We start from the raw sequence: 15,324 nt of genomic DNA, 5'->3' as shown, positions 1-15,324 counted from the left end.
TTGGATGTATGTTGATAAAGATTTACTAGTCACAATTGCTTTCAACCTTATAGGACAAACATATACAGTGAAATTTGTAAACCCCACATGCAATTGCGAAGACTTCACACAACAGATGTCACAAGTTCCATTTGTGCCTTGCAAGCATGTGCACCTTGTCTACATTCATGTATTGGGACACAATTTGGATTACATGGTGATACACCAACCATATCTCACATTGAGAGAGGTCCTCTAGCTACTAACCTCTTTAAGGGTGTATGTGGAAACCACGACAACTTAGCTTGATATTATGGAGGTTATTGAGTATGCTAGCTATGCCTTTGGCTTGACACTTCACATAATTTTGCGATGTTTTTAACCTTTGGTTGTAAATGCTATGTGGCAGTACTTTTTGGATTGTATCTATCAAATCCTACTAGCCTTGAAAATTGTTGTGTTTATGGATCAAAGAAATTGATAAGATATGAAAGCGCATGGACTTTGTTTGAACATTTCATTACAGCCACAACCAAGAGAGTGCACTTGTAACTTTGTTTCAACATTTCATTTCCATAGACTACATGGATTATATGTTTGATACTACTGTTTTAAACATTTAATAGGAAATAGTTTTTAGTCACCAGAATGGCTATGTTTATGGATCAAAGAAATCGATGGTAGGTTATTAAAGATCATGGACTTTGTTTGAACATTTCATTGCAATAGGCTATATGGATTGTAAGGTTCATGGTTGAAATTGCTACCACCAATGCTGTTTGACTTTAAAAATGCAAAAAAAACTCTCAAACTCGCTACAAAAAAATTTGTCAAAAAACCACCCCTTGCAAAGGTGAGATGCTACAGTTGATGAAGTGGTGTGTTTTGATGCCACGCAGGATAAACATGGGAATCATTAAACTGATCCCGAAGAGCACAATAGACTAAGCTTGGTCAATGGAGACCACTCTCTATGCTTAACACCTTTTATAAGATGATAGCTAAGTTGCTAGCAAATAGGATTAATTTCATTTTGGGGAGATTAATACACCCTAATCAGTATGGGTTTGTTACGGGCAAAAACCTAGATGAGGCAGTTCTTAATGCACTATTGGCAATTGATTATACTCTAGTACAAAATGAGAAAGTGCTGATGTTGAATTTGGACTTAGAAAAGGCGTATGACAGGATTAGTTGGGACTTTACTTTGAGAACTATGGATGCCCTCGGGTTTGGAACTGGTTTTTGTAGACTTGTTAAAATGTTGTTCCTAAATGCATGGGTTAGGATTTCTGTTAATGGTTATCATTACTAGAGTTTCTCCCTTTAGAGATCTCTTAAGCAAGGATGCCTGTTGGTTCCATTGCTCTTTGCAATGGTTACGGAACCACTACTTTGTCAGATTGATCTTGACATGAGTGCTGGAAGTTTAAGGGAATGCAATTGCCTGATGGGTTAGCTTATTGTTCAGAGTTTGTTGCAGATGATAACATGAAAAGAATGTTCATAAGTTTGGAGTATAGTCAATGAGTTTGCATGCAACTCAATACTGACCAATGTTGATCTCCCGCGTGGGACAAGAAGATTGTCAAAGGTGGAGGGGGCAACCACTGGAAAGCTACGAAGTGGCAGTCATGTGGGGGATTTCTCTCTAGGGAAATGCAAGCCACGTTTGTGACCAACCTGGTCTCGTTGAGGATGCCAAGGTGGGGGGCAACCAATCTGAAGTTTGCCACGTGGGAGTGACACGATGCAAGCAGGGACCAATGTGGAGCTCCCACGTGGGCAAGAAGGTTGTGGCTGAGGATGCGCGAGGTGGAGAGGGCAACCAATGGTTAGCTACCACGTGGGAGTCATCCCCAAGGTTTTATCATTTTCACCATAGCTGGATGTCTGCGAGCTCGCCATAGCTACATTCCTGTGAGCTGCCGGATGAGAGATTTGCATTAACTATATATGCCCTCTAATTCAATCCCAGCATATAGAACTGCAAGCTTTCTCAAATTCTCAAGAACCTGCGACGATTGCTGAAGACGATGAATCCTTGATTGAGGGCAGTGAAGCTTCCTCAAGAATCTCAGACCATGCTTTGCTGAAGAAGATGAATTCTTGATCGAGGGCATTGCGCAGGCCGACAAGTCCGCAGCGTCCACGCCCAACACAGAGCGCTTTGCAGCCCATTTTGGGAGATCCTTCCTTCGCCCATGGCGCTTCACACTCCTTTGACTGCCAGCCCAGCTAGCCTAGGAGTTGGCTCCTCCCCTCCGTCAGTGATCCCCTCTGTCAGTGCTTCCCTCCTCCCCCTTACGGCTGTTAACATTGGTCGCGCCAGGCAGAGTTTCTTTGGGTTTCATAAAAGAAATCGTCAAGAAAGAAGATTCTCTGGTGTTTGTATGGTTTCTTCAAATATTGCTATTTTAGCAGTGCTGGATGCACACGAATCTGCGTGGGGGAGTGAGGAAGCTCGCTGGTTAAGAGAAGAGAAAAGGTGGTTACGAGAGGAGGAGAGGTGGCTACGGGAGGAGGCTCGATGGTATGCTGAGCGCAAGGCTTTGCTAGAACACTCTGCTTCCGTTCAGGATGAAATCAAAGTTCTGAAACAGGAAATTGCGTACTTGCAAAGTCAAGTGAACGACGAGAAGCTGAAAGATGTGGCTGTCTCTGAGCTCGTTGTCAGTTTGACTAGCCTTCTGCAGTCTTTGAACACTGCAAGTGCGCTTGGGACTGATAGTTCCAAATTTTCAGCTGCATCTTTCGCCACAAATGTCACTGGCACTCTTAGCGAAATATCTTCACAATCACCAGTTGCGAATCTGAGAGTTGACATTCCTCTCGAAACTGCTACTATAAGTAGCAGTCCCAGTCCTCAGGGGTCAAAAGAAAGACCATCAAAAGAATCTATTTCTATCTCAAATCGCTCTGCTGCAAACCGGACGTCCTTAAAGAGGGGTGCAGAGGGTGATGAAGTGAAATCGATGCAGGTATAATTTTCAGTTAGTGCGTTGGCATTCACAAAGTCTAAAATTACATGGAATTCTCTCAGGTGACTATCTAGCCGGTATCACTTGTATTGAATTTTTATGTAAACTGCGCAATTAAGTAGTCGAGGCATATTAAGGCTCATAATTTGCATTGAAACATGTTTATAAGTTTTATGAAACTGGGGGACGACGGGTAGGGCAGAAATAGGGATTTCTGATCGAGCTCGAGCAAACCAGCCCCTTAGGCAGCAAGGAGCCAGTTGAGAACTTTCGGATACCTCAATCTTTGAATCAATCCATAGAACATGTTTTGCTTACAAAAGTATCCAAGATGCTCGGATATTCTGCAGGATCACTCCTGACCTTGCTCCCAAACGGAGTGCAATATGTACACAAAGGCCCACTGGTCAGATCTGTTGTCCACCCATCACTAGGCTGTGCCCGGTATGCTAGGCTGTGAAGGAACACGGTTCTGGCATTCCCAGAATGTGTTCTGGTTCTGGCTTCGGATCCTGATTGGTGCCCATGCACTGTCTCTTGTCGCTCCTGCTGCTCCAGCAGTCTCTCTGTCTTGCAATCCTCTCAGCCTCTCCCAGCCCCAGATACTCCTCTCAGACCCCTTCTCTCAGTCCCTACTCTGAGCTCCAGCCCACCCTCTCTCAGCCCCCTTCTCTCAGCCCCTCCTCTTCTCAGCCCTAGGGCCCAGCCCCATCCTCTTCTAAGTTTTGACTGCTCAGTGAACAACCTCGACCCCCCCTGCTCCCACCCTCCCACCCCCGGGCCCCCAAAACCACCGGCAGCAGTCTCTTGCCTTCTCTTGGTGGAATTTGGGAAGGCGTATGAACCGCATAGATTGGGTTTTCTTGTGGAGCACAATGCACAAGATGGCAATTAATGGATCCTTTTTTACGTTGGGGGGAACTATTTGGTAACAAGAACAAGGTCACATTATCAATAGCATCATTGCATGCATGGAGATGAGATAGATCTCCAGATATGTGCTTTTTGGGGATTTTCCGCCAAGTCTTCAAGGGGCGGGGAGGGGGGTGCAGGGCATTCCTTCTACTGACATGGCCCCTTGGTTTTTTCTTGCTCCTTCTATTGACATGGTCAGCATTGGTTTCTTCTTTCCTCTCCTCATTTAGGAGACCTTTGGTTCTTACGTGAGAGGGCTCGATTATGGCATGGTAGTCCTAAGGCTCCGACTTGTTCAGACCTTGAGCTCTTAGATTCTGAGTTGGCCGATACTACCACCTTGTATGAGAGTACTAGTGCCGTTGGTGTGTTTGTTCCCTCCTTGATCAGTATAGCATCGCATATGGCAGCTGCATTAGCTAGTACAAGTTCTTTGGTTGCTCTCTACCTCGACATGGGGAGAGGCTTAGGGCTTAAGATGGAACCCTAAGGGCTAGATAGGGGACCTTGGCTGCTAGCTTGGGATCAACATTTTATGACAATAGCAGATTGCCCCAATCCTTGCTATTATCTGCCACGAGTTCTTATATTATTGATGTGTCAAACTCTCTTTAGTTGGCAAATTTTTGGTAGTGAACCAGGTGTTGTTAGTCACGTGGCACTGTTTTGGTGCTTCCAAGGTCGTTCCTTTCTTTGGCTGGGAATGGAGGGATGACAGACAGTGGGAAAGAATGGCTGGGCAGATAGTTTCCTCACCAGGCAAGGGGGTTCTTACAATCATTGACTTAGCAGTACAGCAGGGCCTTATTAGGCAAGCTGATTGTTCGTGGTTTTACTGGAGGCTGTAAGTAGCTGTTGCAGCATGGCTTTTTGGAATTACCCACGATATGGGGAGATTTGGCAGTCCTCAATCAAACGGGTGGTCTCATGCACATTCCTTCAGTTCTCAATCAAATGGGTGGTCTTAGGTGCATTTGTTCAGACCTATGTGGGCATGGATCAATAGAAGCCCCGTTAAGGGCAGTATGAGCCTGGCTGGAATCCAAAAAGGAATCCCGGTGTCTTTGGAGTATGTCCAAGAGTTTTCTGGACTTTTTTTTTTGGGAGGATCCCCATCCCTCCCATATACCCGCCCCCTCCCTACCCTTGCCCCTTTCTTTTTTTCTATTCTCCTTGATGGCTGCCCTGTTTGCTTTTTTAACGAAATGTTTTAGGGGTTTGTATACCATCAAATCTCCTTTTACGGTTGACTCTAGAGTGTGGCCAACAATGCACCCTACCACTGCTCTATCTTGGAAGTTCTTGTACAGAGCTCTCCAGCTATTGCGTATCCTGAGTAGAGAGTGGGACCTTAAGGGTAGTGGGAATTGAAGGAGCTGTCACGAGTATCTTAAGCCAGACCACAGGATATGCTATCCTGTCAGTCAAAGCCACAAAAAGTGTTTTCTGGAAGCTGAAAAGAAGGGGGAGAGTTACCAAGTTAAATGTCAGAAGACGGGAGGAAAGGAGATAGGAGGGGTGTATGAAGGGGCAGCCTCCAAAGGAGAGCAATGGGAGGCAAAGAACCCAACCACGGGTGGAAGAGGAAAGGGTTAGCAGCACTGAGAAAATGAGCAGCACGAGGGCTGAGAACAGGGAGAGCAAAAAGAAGGAAGAGGGTGAGGGAGGTTGTTCATGGAAGAAAGGAAGGAGCAGTGGGGAAGGGCAGGATGGGAGAAAGGGGCAGCAGCAGGAAAGACATTCCAGCAGTGGTGGGTGGGGAGAAGAGCTGAAGGGGCAGCAGAGGAGGGAGTGGTGGTGGGCAACAGGGGGGAGAGGAAAGAAGCAGCATAGGGGACAGAATTTTTGGGGAAGGGGAGCAGGCAGAAGAGGGAGGAATTATGGAAAGAATGCTGTTGCAAGATGGAGGGGCAGGCAATACTGATGTGACCTGGGAAGGAAGAGGGAAAAGGGGGGGGGGGGATGTTGCGCAGCAGTGGGTAGGAGGGCCAAGCAGGACGGAGTGGGTAACCAGAGAGCAATAAGGGACAACAGGAAGATCTTGAGGGTAGGCAAGGACGGGGAGCGAGGTGGTACCATAAGTAAAACATGAGTAACCAGTATGTGCGCCATACGGAAAAAAATTAAGGTACCTCAAGTATGTCCCCTTTGTAAATTATTATTTCTTTCCCCAGAGAGGTGTGGGGGCAGAGGGGGGGGGAGGGGGCTGGAGGAAGAGATAGGAAGGCATAGAGAGGGAGAGGGACAATATACTAGAGACTATAGTCCATAGAATGCAATGGTTAATGACCATAAACAATCAAGTAGATTCTTCCATAGTTGACTGTTGATGTAGATACATCAATACATGCAAGTGAATATACACACACAGAGATTCAACTTGAAACGGAGAGCTCAAAGTTGAAACCAATTACTAGATCGAGATTGTAGAAAAATACTAGAGCAACAAGTCATGACTTAAGAGTCTATCCTCTACAGCCTATGGGGCTGTGTGGATCGTGCAGTGACTACAGCTTGGAAGAGTAGAATGTGCAGAGGGGGGCTTCTGGGCTGAAGGAAGGTACAACTAAGGAGTCTTTTATCACTCAATGTAGTAATTTGATCACTTTACTATTACACAAGAGGTATAATCCAAGGAAAATAATGAAAAAAGTACGCACAATCTTAGATATGAAGTCTTTTATCTATGGTGTATCGGCCTTAGGTATGTTTAGAATTGAACATAAGCTGAAAACAAAAAGCGGGGAGCTGAATAGCCCGTTTTTCTTTTAGTTTCAAAAGAGAGTTTGTTTGAGTATGCTTGTGCTTTCTAAGTTAGAAATGTATTTTTGACTCTTTGTAGGAAACAATACATAAGTGTAAAGGACCATTTAGCTTTTTACGTTTTAAATAAGAGTGAGAGTGAGAGTGAGAGAGAGAGAGAGCGATATTCCAGTTTTTTGGAAAATTTTGTTTCTTGACTTGCTTGTTTATTTTTGCTTAGTCACCTGCTTCCTTTCTTCTTTATTTCTTGTTTTCTTTCTCTTCTGTTTATTTGACGTATTTTAAGAGACTCCGAGGGTCTTTAGAAACCCAGTATAGCTGCTTATGCTTGGGCACTGATGACAACATAAGTGTTGCTTTGCTTGCTAAGTATGTCTTCCTTTTGTTTTTCTTAAAAGTTTTTGTTTACCTCTTTTTTCTTCTCTTTCATATTCTCTTTTATTTTCTCTTTTATTTTCTGTGTAGATTTTTTATCTTTAGAACAACAAAAAATCTAAATTTGTATGATTGGACTTATTCTAGTCTTACAAAGGTATATATGAAGGAAGGGACAGCAACCAAACTTGAGAAGGGATGAGGTGGCATGCAAACAAGTGCCAAATCAATTTAAAGCGCCAAAGGGTTTTTTAGGTACATTTTATAATTACGGGTATACACTTAAAGGGGAACACATCTGAACCATGCCCCTTGTTCTAAATTTAATATTTGAATTAAAAAGCAACCCCTAACACACTTTTTTTTGGGTGAAATGCACCCCTACACCCCCCTCCCCCTCCCCCGTCCTCCGCCCCCCGTCCCCCCCTACCAAAAGAAAAAGAAAAAAAGAAAAAGTCCTGTGCGTCTACCATACAGTATGGAGCTCTGCCATACATGAATTTCCATACGGCCTAGGTTGCGAATTCTGGTCTGCCATGTGTTCTTTACTCTGCAGTTCTTTACCATGTGTTCTTCCAGCCTTGCCCGTAGTACCCCTTCATCACACTTCTTTACCTGGTAGTAACTGCATTGTTCTATGTTGATGTTCAATGTCACAGTATGTATTAGTTGCCATTGGAATTTGGATTTTGTGAAGCTGAGCTTATCTTAACTGGCAGTTTTTCAACACTCCTGTTTGAACTTAATTTCAGCTGGAATTCTGTCAACTTTTTTTTGAATCTGGGTGCATTAAAGCCCACACATTTTGAACTTTGAATTATAATGTGCATACAGTTTGAATTGCAATATGTTTGTCAAGGGTAGGTGCTTGACCTGTTTTACGGCCCATGGAGAAACTTTACCAGTGTTTTGGCAACTGCCTGGCATGTGCAAACCTTTGAAACGAAACTGTTTCAAAGTTTCATACAAAAAATAGTACGGAGGTATGCTCCCAGCTGACTAGGTTAGTGTTCTCCACTGATCAGGAAGCCCTTGAAAAGCTTGGATTCTATTCTGGAGAAGAAGACATGGAATACTCAAATTTTTCAAGCGGTACAGAGAGAGCTGTTAGATCATGGCAAGTAAGCCTGTGAGTTGAGATGATGAATTGCAAATAAATGAGAACTTCAGCTTATTTATGTCTTTTTGCATTTGAAGTATGGCAGTTGAAAAAAAAGGCTTGATTGCAGTCTCCTTTGATATGAACAGGCATCAATTGGTACATCAGAAGATGGAATTGTAACAACTGAGCTGCTGATGAAGCTGTTTGGTCAGGAGACTGAAAGTCCAACTGCAGACAAGAGAACAGGGAGCACTTCTAATAGAAGCAATCCTCCTGAGGTCAGAAATTATATACTGCCTGACACTCAAGGACAAGATAGCCATGACATAGGAGGAAACAGGTGTCTAAGTGGATTCGTTGTACCTCTCATTGCATGGCTGGCCAACCTTTATGTTTGTGTGGTTGATAAAGTGCTTGCTTGAGGATTTGGAGGCCCTAGGGATCGAGTGCAAAAAGCATTGAGATTCCAAATTTTGCATCTCTGGTGTGAACTTCCGAAGCGAAGATGTGCCTTTGTGTGGTGCACGGGTTGGCTTCTGTTTACGTGTCTTGGTTCAAGACTGGTAGAAGGTTAGTACATTAATTCAGGAAGTCCAAGCTATTGGATATTTGTTCTTGCAGGGTAGAACAGTTGGTCCTGCAAAAGCATCCTCAGCTACTTCTGATGTGAAAGTGCAAGGTGATGTTAAATCACAAGAATCGACTTCTTCTGGTGTAAAAGCACAAGATATTGTAAAAGGTGTAAAATCACAAGGTTCAACTTCTTCCAGTGCGAAAGCACAGGGTTCAGGGTCTGCTGGATCCAGTGGACAACGTCCAAGCCCTGAGATGCAGAAAAACACTTACAATGGTGTAGAAGTCAATCAGAATCGTGTGTATCTGCTTGGAGAAAACCGGTGGGAGGACCCAAGTCGTCTTGTCAGTAAGAATGGCCCCAGTCCTGGTGCTGTGGCAGTCGGTCAAAAGTGCTTTTCCTGCAAGGGTCAAGGCACTACGATGTGCACTGGTATTTCATTTTTATATCGCTCATGAGTACAGATGGTTTTTGGAAACCTGCTTTATCATTCTGGTGTTCTATGAATGCTGTACTCCAGAAGATAACCAATTTGCATATACTAATGTTTTGAACTAACATGTGTTTTAACTTTGTTTTGCAGAATGTGAAGGCACTGGGGAGCTAAACGTTGAGGAACAGGTATTATTCTGGGGTCTGTACCCTTGTCTGTGGAAACGTGAAGTTGCGTGTGGTCATTCACAAATACTTTATTGAAACAGAATGGGCAAATAGTAATTGGCTTGTGCTGACGTACATCTAAACTAGCATTGAACTGTTTGTTGCCTCTGCATCAAATTGTAGAATCCTCATGAAAGCTTCTTGATTGACAGTTTCTAGAATGGGCAGAGGAAGGCGCCAAATGCCCTTACTGTGAAGGTGAAGGAGTCATCAGCTGTGATGTTTGTGATGGAAAGGGTTTGCATATCCCTTCTTAAGCCCTCTAGACTATTTAGTCGTTCTTTGCAAAATTGTCATTGTTGGTGTCTCCTGCGTCTATATGGCAACCTTGAAGTCAGCTTGCGGATGCATATTGAATCTGGTCACTATTATCACTGAATATACAAAAAAGTAACTTGTTAAATGGCACTCTCGTTTCCGGAATTCCCTCGCCGATAGTATTTATTGACTGTAACTCAGGTAGGCTCAGGTACAAACAACCCTTCAGAACCTATCTTAGATTGTTGATATTGCAAATCATAGTCCCATACAAAAGGAGGCACTAAGGAATGCTTTGACCTGCAGATAGTATATGCTAAGTGAGTGCTTGAGCTATCAATATGTTGCTTTGTCCTCAGTAGACATAGTTCATATTCAAAACCAGTAACGGAAGCAATACAGAGTACCTTATTTTTAGCATCTTAGAAGATTGAGGCAACATTCGTGCGTGCACATTATTCAAAATATTATTTTCCATTGTTGCTCAACACGTTTGTGAACAATTAAAAAAGTGGTTGGAGCTATAACATCTTTGCAATTCAGAGCAATCCAAAGGAGGGGATTTCATTAACAAAAAGAAATGCCTCGGTTGGGTAAAAGGGTAAATACGAAAAACTTTTAGCCAAGATTGGAATGCTTATGTTTTGGTTTTTTGAAATAGTTTTTGATTGCATTCCTCTAATATCATAACCTTTTGTGGTGGAGCTTCCTCTGATTTCCTGCTTCATTCCTCAGATGTCATAACCTCTAATATCATAACCTTTTGCGGTACACCTTCCTTGCAGCCTTCCTGCTTCACATTTTCCATGCACTGTTTCTCCCTTATTACAAAGCAATGGCTACTAGCTGCAATCCATTTGCTTGTTTCCGCTTATTGCAGGGATTTTTTATTTCGATTGCTTCTCTTTGCCATCCTTCTCAACCCCTCCCTTGCTATAGAAGTATACACATACATTGTAAGGCATATTCCCTTTCATTTTTCCCCTCCTGCAGTAGAATTTCTCTTTTGTGTAAACATTGATACATGTGGTTTGGCATGGGGTCTCGAAATCGGTTTCATTTCCACCTGCGTCAGTTTTTGATGTGCATGCTTTCTTCCTTTATCATAGTCGGCTCACAGATGTTTGTTTGGTTTCCAAAAAGTTTACAATCGGGCATGCATGCATGTCTGCGTGTGTATGTGTCCATGCATGTGCATGAACTTGGACATGCATGCATGCGGGTGCGTGTGTGCATACACACACACACAAATGCATGCACGCACCCCCCTCCCCCCACACACACATGCACACATTTTTTTGGGTGAAAGTTTTGCTGCTTTATATTATAGAATCACTATCCGAAGATGGGATGTGGGAAAATACATTATGAGAATATCTCAATATAAGACAGATACACATCATGATCTATGTACTTCGCTTGCAAGCAATCATTCTATGATTGCTATAAAGAGTGCCTGAAGAAAGAGAAAAGTGAAAAAGTAGGATCACCAAAGACTATGATTTCTATCCTTCCATTTAGTCTAAAATACACACTTTTTTTTGTGAGAATCTAGAACACACACAAACATTTTGTAGAATGGGTTCTCAAGGTTGATCTATCTCATCAATAATTTTATCACTCCTAATCAAATCTAAATTTTGAACTTGCAGCGTTCTTGCACAAGCTTCTAGTTGTAGATTGAAAGACTTGGGATTTTTGAGCTTTGTAGGATAGCAGGAATGTAATTTCTTGGTGCTTGTATTTGCTTTGCTTCATCCTTTGAATATTGGTTTATAGTATTGGCTATGAAATTGGATCGTAGTAGATGGGATTAAAAGTTTGCTTATGTCAGATAATGTCAAAATTTGGTTAACGCTGGTTGTCAAGTATTATTTAAAAAATTTGTTCACAATTTGTTTTTTAACTTGGATTTGCTAACGTTAGTTGTCCATGGCTATCTGGCTATCATGTAATGAAGAAAACTAGTTAAAATAAATAATTATAATATGGATGTAAAAAAGAGTCCCCTTAGTCTCTTTATAATTATCATGATAGATTTTGCTCAATGAAGATATCATAATGTGTTGATATAGGAGTTTCTCGTTCAATCTGTCACCATAGAATGGTTACTAAATACTCTAATTGGCTGTTTGGTTCACTATAATGGGGCTAGGCTCTATATATTTACCTGTATTATATGTAAGATATCTTATGATCACGAGTAACAAGTAGTTAGGCCCATGGTACTTGCCTTCTCGTCAGGGGCTAATTTATTGCTATTTGTGTTGGATAATGCCATATATTAGATCCTTGCTTTAGACTGAGCATTAGTTTGGTTAAACTAGTGAAGATATTTTTTAAGAGAAAATATCATCCTTTTTCAAAAAGGAAAAAGAAACTTATATAAAAGAAATCTTGTGATGTGTTACTTTCCTGTGACAAGATAGTCTCAATAAATTTCAAAAGTGTACTTGTCAATAAATTTACTAGATTTTTCTTGACCAATTGCTTTTGTAAAACACTAGCACACAGTTTCTAGAAGTGATTTGTTGGGATAAGTATGATCAAGGGCTTGCTCTATCGTGCATGTGTGCATCTAGGGGAGTCACATGTGTGTGTGTGTGTGTGTTGTAGAGGCACATCTAGTGCTATGAGGTGTCTAGTGTGTGTCCTAAGTAATGATGTAAGCACAAAGGTCCCACATGGGAGGTTCCTTTGATTCAGGCCAGTCCCACTGATGTAGGGGTTGATTGCCACTGATGTAGGGAAGGTGCCTATGATCTAGGCCACCCTCTTCCCATTTCTATAAGAGATAGTCACCTCTCTCACAATCGATAGAACACTCATTTCTATATCTCATGTGTTCTCACTCCTTGCCATGATGCACCTCTTTTATCCCACTCACCTCTTCATTTGGTACCAGAGCAAGGTTGATCCTACCTTGCTCCTAGACTCACCTAGAGCCCAAGATTTCATCTTCTTCATCACCTTCATTTTGCTTGAGCTCTCTTATGGCCTGACTACTGGAGGCGCCATAACTCAACATCCGACCGTTAACTTTTAGAACGCTTCATGCTGTAGCTTTATCTAGTTAAGGCGCATGTCTTCACCGTTGGGATCTGCACAATTAGGCTTATGTTGCCCGTATTGACACTCAAATCACTCGACAAAATTTCGCACAATTCAGCCTTGTTGGAGCCATATCTCGTCAATTCCTCTGAGGGCATAATGGGCTTGGGAAGGTGTTGATGAATTTTGGTGGACAATGGTCCATAGAATGCTGAGAACAGAGAAAAAATTAGTCGGAATAGGCACGTCTTTCCACGGTGACAACACGCAATTTCGTCATTCCTCTCTCTTGGAAGTAGTCCTCAGTAAGAGCTTCCATTTGCCTTTGAAAGCCCTCTCAAAGCTTTTCTCTTCAACTTCAATTGCACCCTTCAATTTCAGATTGCTCAATTTGGGGGTAACTATGATATCTGCTTCTAAGATGAACCATTGAATATGGTCACGTGCTCGAAAGTTTCATTATTATGTCAGTTATCTTTGGTCCTTTGGATGTTTGACCATTGGAAGTGATCTGAGGCATTTTTAATTTTTATCTTTGGAGCACTGTCCTGCAGTTTGACAGTTTTGGTAAATGCTCATAATGCATTTATGTTTTGAATATGCTTTGAATGCTATTTTTTGAAGCAATAGACATTGTATTTCGTTTATGCTAAGAGTTTGGGGTATCTAACTATCTCTCCAACCAATTATACTTGTGGAGAAGGAGACTTATTTGTAAGGGACTAGACACTATCATATTAGTGGTAAGACCTTCCCAATATGCCTTCATCATATTGTTCCTCTAACATTGATTATGTATCTCAGAGGAAAGCATCCCAAAAGAAGCCTAGAATGAGAGTAAAGCCCTGTAATGGTGAATATTTCATCAAGGTGAACACCAAGAAAAAGATATGTGCCTTCTGTGGAGTACCCAATCATACTATGGAGTATTGCCATCTAAAAAGGTTTTCTCTACAGCTGCTCTCTAAGAGACAATCCCAAGAAGAGAAGAGAAATGACTCCCAAGAGAATGAAGCATTTCATGTGAAGAAGAGCTGCATCAACAACAAAGAAAATCTTGGTGAAGGTAAGACTCCATTAATAAATGAAGAATGAAACTTTGTGGCAGAAGACAAGGACTATGCCTTTTAAGCACTTTGTCTTTTGAATGTTTGATTTTTCATCACTTGGTCAAATTTTGAGGTTCTCTACTTGGAGTAGTACTCCAAAAAGAATGTCATATGTTTTGTCTTTTGTAAATCACCTCTCGTCACCATATGATGTAGACCATGTGATATGTGTTTGGTCTATCCCATTTTTTGTAAACCTTGACTCTTGGGCACCTTTGCTAGCATGAGATCCTAGACATAGATTTATCCTTGACCACCATGAGATGGCCATGTGTGACCACCATGAGATGGCATGAGAAACTATGAGACTAGATGTATCCTTGACATTGCAAGAGGCAAACCTTTGAGGGGAGGTATGTTGGGATAAGTATGGTCAAGGGCTTGCTCTATGGTGCATGTGTGCATCTAGGGAGTCACATGTGTGTGTGTGTGTGTGTGTGTGTGTGTTGTAGATAGTGCTATGAGGTGTCTAGTGTGTGACCTAAGTGGTGATGTAAGCACAAAGGTCCCCACATGGAAGGTTCCTTCGATTTAGGCCAGTCCCACTGATGTAGGGGCTGATTGCCACTGATGTAGGGAAGGTGCCTATGATCTAGGCCACCCTCTTCCCATTTCTATAAGAGAGAGTCACCTCTCTCACAATCAATAAAACACTCATTTCTATATCTCATGTGTTCTCACTCCTTGCCATTTTTATCCCACTCACCTCTTCATGATTCTCTAGGAATTGGAGACACACATGCTTTGCATGTATTCACTTGCTACTACTTTTAGTGTGGTAGCTTGTTGGTGGGCTTCAAGATCCAATAGTGCCTTTCCCATTTTGGATTAGATCTCTCCTTTATTAGGGATGTTTTTTTTTCTAGTATTTTAAGTTCCTCCTTCTATCATTCACTTCCTTGGTTTCATACATTTTTGAAAACAAGGTACATGATGTGTTTATTTACCAACTATTACTAATTGAAATCTGAAGAAAACCCCCAACTACATTGAGACTTTTTTAGTTCCAACTAGGGAACAATCCAATTGGTTTATTGTGTTTACCTCCCATCAAGGAAGAATCCAAATGGGTTAGTAGATGTACCTTATTACCAATTATGGTTCATTACTCATTCTTCATGCCTAAGTTAGGTGGTGGGTCTTGCATTTGTGGGGCCCACTATCTTACTTTTTAAGTTTCTAGACCTGAGAAAGGATAGGTACACACACACAAACACACACACACGCGCGCGCATGCACACGCATGCACGGACATATGCAAACCCCAATCCTTACACTCACATTTCAGCTACACCTCTCTTATTCCCTCTCTTCCACCCTAATGTGTTAAATTCCCCCCTCCCACTTACACTATAGATTAAAGCCCTCCTCCCCATGCTTTCAAATTTTGAGTTTCACACTCAACCTTTCAACACACACACACTCACATCGTCCTCTATGCACTTGTATACTTTCTTATGCTCTTTGTTATGCAACTTCCCCAAAGGTTTTGGTTCACTTATGAACCTCTTTTAATAAAAATTCTACCTTTTATTATTATTATTATATATTTTTGGA

General features: G+C 42.0%; 1 protein-coding gene across 2 annotated transcripts; it reads left to right on the top strand.

The window, feature by feature from the left end:
• The first annotated feature begins 1,870 nt into the window (after positions 1-1,870).
• Positions 1,871-10,117, top strand: PTAC5 (plastid transcriptionally active 5). 2 transcript variants are annotated; one of them, XM_087391894.1, is made up of 6 exons: positions 1,871-2,960; positions 8,039-8,134; positions 8,262-8,393; positions 8,737-9,121; positions 9,273-9,310; positions 9,502-10,108. In XM_087391894.1, exons 1-6 carry the CDS (start codon positions 2,184-2,186, stop codon positions 9,604-9,606), a joined length of 1,533 nt encoding a protein of 510 aa, XP_087248020.1. In that variant the 5' UTR covers positions 1,871-2,183; the 3' UTR covers positions 9,607-10,108. The 2 variants fall into 2 exon arrangements, with proteins under 2 accessions (XP_087248020.1, XP_087248021.1); XM_087391895.1 differs by lacking the exon at positions 8,039-8,134 and having other exon boundaries at positions 9,502-10,117.
• Positions 10,118-15,324: the final 5,207 nt, after the last annotated feature.

The sequence above is a fragment of the Dipteris shenzhenensis genome, chromosome 20 (genome assembly GCF_047967505.1).
Source record: "Dipteris shenzhenensis isolate YYH24624 ecotype China chromosome 20, Dip_SZ_1.0, whole genome shotgun sequence".
In the NCBI taxonomy this organism is placed as follows: domain Eukaryota; kingdom Viridiplantae; phylum Streptophyta; class Polypodiopsida; order Gleicheniales; family Dipteridaceae; genus Dipteris; species Dipteris shenzhenensis.
This window is presented reverse-complemented; position numbering and strand designations above follow the sequence as displayed.

Coding starts and splice junctions, on each gene's coding strand:
- PTAC5 (XM_087391894.1), top strand. CDS start 2,184: ATGGCGCTTCACACTCCTTTGACTGCCAGCCCAGCTAGCCTAGGAGTT. Junction 8,135..8,261: donor GAGCTGTTAGATCATGGCAA/GTAAGCCTGTGA, acceptor TGATATGAACAG/GCATCAATTGGTACATCAGA. Junction 9,122..9,272: donor AGGCACTACGATGTGCACTG/GTATTTCATTTT, acceptor TTTGTTTTGCAG/AATGTGAAGGCACTGGGGAG.